At 40.0% G+C, this 5,265-nt stretch overlaps 1 protein-coding gene across 2 annotated transcripts in view; it reads right to left on the bottom strand.

The window, feature by feature from the left end:
• Window positions 1-5,265, bottom strand: part of adam12b (ADAM metallopeptidase domain 12b) — a 107,656-nt gene that overhangs the window by 57,342 nt on the left and 45,049 nt on the right. For both annotated transcript variants that reach the window (XM_015036205.1, XM_015036206.1), the window contains exon 4: window positions 470-548. In XM_015036205.1, coding sequence (XP_014891691.1) covers window positions 470-548 — 79 coding nt within the window. The remainder of the gene's footprint in view (window positions 1-469; window positions 549-5,265) is intronic.

Genomic DNA, 5,265 nt, shown 5'->3' with positions numbered 1-5,265 from the left:
TTAAAGGTCTTTATTAAAAAAAATTGGTTTTGTGTTGTATATTCACCCCCCCCCCCAACCCCCCCCCCCCCAAAAAAAAAAAAAACAACAAAAAAACTCAGTCAAGCAGAGCAAAACAAGCGCTTCGAGCTAAAAGAGGATTTCATGACAAATCCTGATGGCGATGCTGGCTGAAAAACAACGAGCACGAAACGCAGCTTATCATCAAATAGGCCACACAATATCTACACCGTGTCCGGTTTGCAACAGTCGGGATGTTAAGTCCACTTGAATTAAGAATGCAGGACTTTTAGTTTTGCTTTTATCTAAAATGATTCCCTTCAACCGCCCCTCCCCCCCAAGAAAAAAAAAAAAAAGAAAACAAACAAAAAAACACATCTGTCTTTTTGAACATTTTTCGACAATGTCCCTACTGAGCATTGCACCATGTCAACTTGATGTGACCACAAGCCCTGGAGTTTCAGCGTACCGTGAAGTTGTGAGTACCAGTGACTGCACTTCCATCCTCCCTGTAATGTGTCTCGGTGTAGTGGCTCGCAAAAAGACCCCTGAGAAGAGAAGGGAAGAGAAAGAGAACAAAAATAAGATGCTAAGAATTTAAAGATGAAATTACCAGGAGTCACATAATTTTTCTTTTCTTTTTTTGTTGTTGTTTAATTTCTGTTCCCAAAATTATTTTACTGGTAAAACAGCATTTAGAAAAATGTGAAACACAAGTAAATCCCAATTACTCTTTCCATTTTTTTTTTTTTTTTGTTGCAACAAAGTTTTTTAAGGTGCACCTACTTAAACATATCTTTCACAAAATTATTTTTGCAGCAAAAAAAAAAAAAAAAAAACTTTGTTAATGTGAACATGCCGAATGGATTTGTGTTTTCAGTGACACAGAAAAGGAATATAATGAGCCCTTTACCTATGGGAAGCTAATCTATGCAGGAAGCACATCAGAGCTCAGAGGAGCTCAGATACAAAACACAGTCACATTGAGATTAACAACAACACTGTGACTATAAAATGACTTAAGACTTGGATTTAAGGGACTAGCGACCTGCCAAGGTTGCAAAGCCCCTCTCGCCCAGTGAGCACTGGAGATGAGCACCAGCCCACCTGTGTCCCTGCAAGGATAAGCAGGCACAGACAATGGAAGAACCAACCCAAACCTGAAGGAAAAGGACGCAGTTTATGCTTCAGCAAAGACACGTGGTCCAAGCACTGAGTAAACAACCAGACCCCCGAGGCGACTGCAGCAGTTATTTGTCACAATAAAGTTTACCAGGTGAGAAAATGTTTTCTCGTACAGCTGTACATTCGCTGTTGTCTGACATCTTGTTAAATCGGTTATCTTCAAATGATTCTCCTGCATGTTTAGCCATAATAATTACCAAATGAAGGAGCGTTTTTGACTGCTTATGGGGCACCTATGGTCAGAAATTGTTGCAAATCATTTTTCAGTGTTTACTCCAACCTTAACTTGTGTCTTAGGGCTGTACGGCATGCTGTTGTGAAACAAACTTAAAGAGTTTGATATTGCTAAACCGAGCTAAACAAGGAATGACGATGTGTAGAAAAGTGACACTTTCAACATCAGACAGCTTTTTAATCCAATTATTTTTGGTGAGACAGATGTTGTAACAAATAGGGCTGATATATATGTGACCTTCAGGTTAACAACACTCTACAGAATTAGCTTTTTTCTATCACAAATTGTGTTTTAGCACTGCATTGAACTACAAAGTTCACAACAAAGAGCTTTTCAACGCCTCTGCAGGGTTGCGGTTTGTTACGTCTCCAAGCTACTGCTCTCAGACAATATTTTTTTTCTGACTTCCTCCTTCTAACTGGACAAATGAATGTGTAAATCTTTACAACATAAACGAAAGTCAAATTAAAGACATAACTTAATGCTGCAACTCTTCAGCTGAACCTTAGCAGCCTTGTGCTTTTTTTTCTTTTTCGCCACTTTTGAATTTTAGTCATGTAAATTAATTTAACCACGGTGACCTAAAAACCCGGACACAAATGCAAAGTTGTGAACATAATGAGATATGACCTTTATGTGTGCTTAATTTTCAGTATATTGCCTATGTGTTCTTGAGCCTTCAGCAAGAGTCAAATCTTCGCTTTAGCAGTAATCTTGTGCGTGTGCATGTCTGTGGACAAACTGTAAAGCCATGTTCATGTATTTTCTCCCTCCTCGGGGCATGAACAGATGGACACAGAGAGCCCCACCCCGAGCGTTGGCAACGGGACTGGAGGAACACCCATAGTTTGCAGCTGCATAATCACAGTGACATCAGGCATGATGATTTCCGGATGTGTGCGTTACTGACAAAACACATAGGAGAGGTGAAAAAGATTAAACAACGAAAGATGGACAACCAGAACTAGACCGAAGGGGTTTCCAAGGGAAATTAGGCAGTCAGTTGTAGTTTGTTGAGAGCTAAGCAGAACTCACAGACAGAAGAGGAGTTGGAGAGGATTTAGGAGCTGGTATGCAGAGGGAATCACAGATATCCCTCAAAGCTGCTTCATCCAAAACAGCTTCAGTGTCCCAAAAAAAAAAAACAGCATCAGATGAAACTAGATTATTCCAACAAATGGCTTTTTTTAGTCTTCTGGACCGGTTAATATCTTTGCTGTATATTTAAAGCTCAATTCAGAATAGGATCAGTCATTTGCGGTCCAAGCATTAACACATTTTACTTTATTAAATACTTAGTGTGACCTTAATGGGCTTTATCGTCTCATTAGCAACCCCCTAAACCAAATCTGATAAACCCAACAGCCAGTAATCACTTTGATGAGCACTGTATATGTCTCATTAAAAATGCACCGACACATCGGAGCTTTGGCATAGGTTTAAAAAAGACCAATGCCTAAAAATAATCCAGTTGAAAATAGGAGATAAATAGAGCTTTGACAACAATTACTCATAGATATTTAACCTAAAAAAAAAAAAAAAAGGGAAAATCAGAAACCTCTATTAGTAGTAAAGACGGGATTTGTGTCACTTTGGTTAATTCCAAGCAAATGCTCATGTTGGGAAAGCCAGCTTAGGGCAGCACGGTCCGTCGTGACAGACTACCAGTCGTAGAGGCATGGCAGGATTTACATGATGGAATCTCCTTGTAATCAACCCCTTGGCAAGGCTACACAGAGTTTATTGGGGCCATGGATGTCTACGGTGGGTTTGTAAAGCGTTTCCTCTGGCCTCTCTGCTTGTACTCCAGCTCTGCGGTGTGGAACTGTGTTTTATGTCGCTGGGGATCAGATGTTTATGGTTTCCATTTGCTCTAATGTTGCCCCTATCCAACACTTCTTGTAGACATTATTAAATCGGGAGTTGCTGGACCAGTGCAAACCTTTTAAATGGGACACGGTTTTCGTTGCAGTTCAGCATGTGTTGGAAAAAGAGGAAATAAGCAAGAGCAACAAATCCAGAGTCATCCACACTTTAAAACAGTAATGCTTTCTTTAAGACACTTTAAGGAACGCTCTCTCAATTTCTGATTGGTGTAAAGGTAAACTGCCTGCCTGCATATCCGTCTTTGTCAGGATAAACATGCAGCCAATCAATTCTAATTTAGACCGAAGACACATTATGAATAAAGGCCTGAAAATTACCCAACTTCTCAGCAGAAAACTTGCATCATTTTAATTTACTTTGAACTTTTTTATTTTTTTTACAAGAGACAGGTGATGGAATTTATGAATAACATTAAAATCTTCACGGCTTGATGGATTTGCAAAGCTTTTGCTTCTTGCTATTTGTGTCAGCATCACTCTATATTTTATTATTGTATGAGCTATACAGTAACTTAACCTCAGTTATAAAGAGTTGTGCAGTAAAATATCGTCATACTGTAGCCATGGCACATTTTGTGGAAAGCTTTTCAAGTAAATTACTCTTTTACTCTGTAGCAAAGCTCACACTGAACATAGTTGAAAATCCAATCTTTTTAGTACACAAAAAACAAAAATATGCTATTTAATTTTCTTATTTTTAAATAAAAATGATGGATGGATATCTGTAATTCTGCTGTCGAAACTTTGTGCAACACCTGGCTGCCAACAGGACAGAACTTATTCTTCTTCAATAAGATTTCACAAGGTTAGAGCAAACAGAGAGGGATGTTTGACCATTCGATTTTGCATAATCTCTCCGTCCTCCTCCCTCTTTAGCCACCCACAGGTTTTTAATAGGATTTTAGTCTGGAGACTGCAGTGAGTCATAGAAGAAGGTTGACTTACTTTCTGGAAAAAATTGCTTCATTGCTCAACTGGTCATGTGTTTCGGATTTAGTCGTTATCCTGCCGAACGACCAAATGACGACGCATTTTTAATTAAAAGTGGAGTTTATGACTGTTTTTGTTTAAAACTCACCATTTAAATCTGGTATTACAAAGAGTTCACAAAGCAGTGTGGGAAGCAGGCCACGTCAACAAACTTTCTTTGATTATATCTGTGATGGTAGTTGTTTTTTTTCTGTTTTCTTTCCCCCAGACATACCTGTAGAAAAGCTGCCTGGTCTGTGGTTAATCTAGTGCAAGAGTCCTCAAGTCCGGGGCCCGAAGGCCGGTGTCCTGCAACGTTTCGATGTGTACCTGGCCCAAAACACCTGAATCAAATGACTGAATCACCTACTAAGTCAGAGGTTCCCAAACTGTGGGGCGCGCCCCCTAGGGGGGGGCGCCGTGTCATTGCAGGGGGGGCGCGGGAAGCCGTCTGGATGAAAAAAAAAAAACATGAACACTGTATGCGCTGGGTTTTTACCTTAGAATGGCCAACTCTCTGTTATTCCTGTCAATTTGATACAGTAGAGGCTTCCACACTTCCCATATTTGTGTCCTCTGTCACTTTTATCAGCAGTTAAAACTGTTAACATGTTGTAACCTGTTTTTCCGAGCCGCCTTTAAACGCAACATGAGCGCTACGACGCTGGGTTTCCACCTGTGAAGGAGACCTGCTGCTGCTGTGCGGAGCTATGTAGGTTTGTGTTAGAATCATGGCAGCAAACCAGCAAAACGCAAAGAACTTTTCAGTTTTTCCCTCCAAACTAACCGACTGAGTTGAGTAAAGCTGGTGGATGCAGGTAATGTTAGCTAAAAGATGACTAGCTAATGTTAGCTAAAAGATGACTAGCTAATGTTAGCTAAAAGATGACTAGCTAATATCAATACAGAACCTTAAGCTTAACAAGTACAAGTAGGCTACCGATGTTGGTGTCTATGGGCTCTTTGCACCTAAGGCGTTGACGTTACATC

Source organism: Poecilia latipinna, unplaced genomic scaffold, assembly GCF_001443285.1.
Source record: "Poecilia latipinna isolate Pla-1442-1.1 unplaced genomic scaffold, P_latipinna-1.0 Scaffold360, whole genome shotgun sequence".
In the NCBI taxonomy this organism is placed as follows: domain Eukaryota; kingdom Metazoa; phylum Chordata; class Actinopteri; order Cyprinodontiformes; family Poeciliidae; genus Poecilia; species Poecilia latipinna.
Note: the sequence above shows the minus strand (reverse complement) of the source record. Positions and strands in the feature narration are given on the sequence as shown.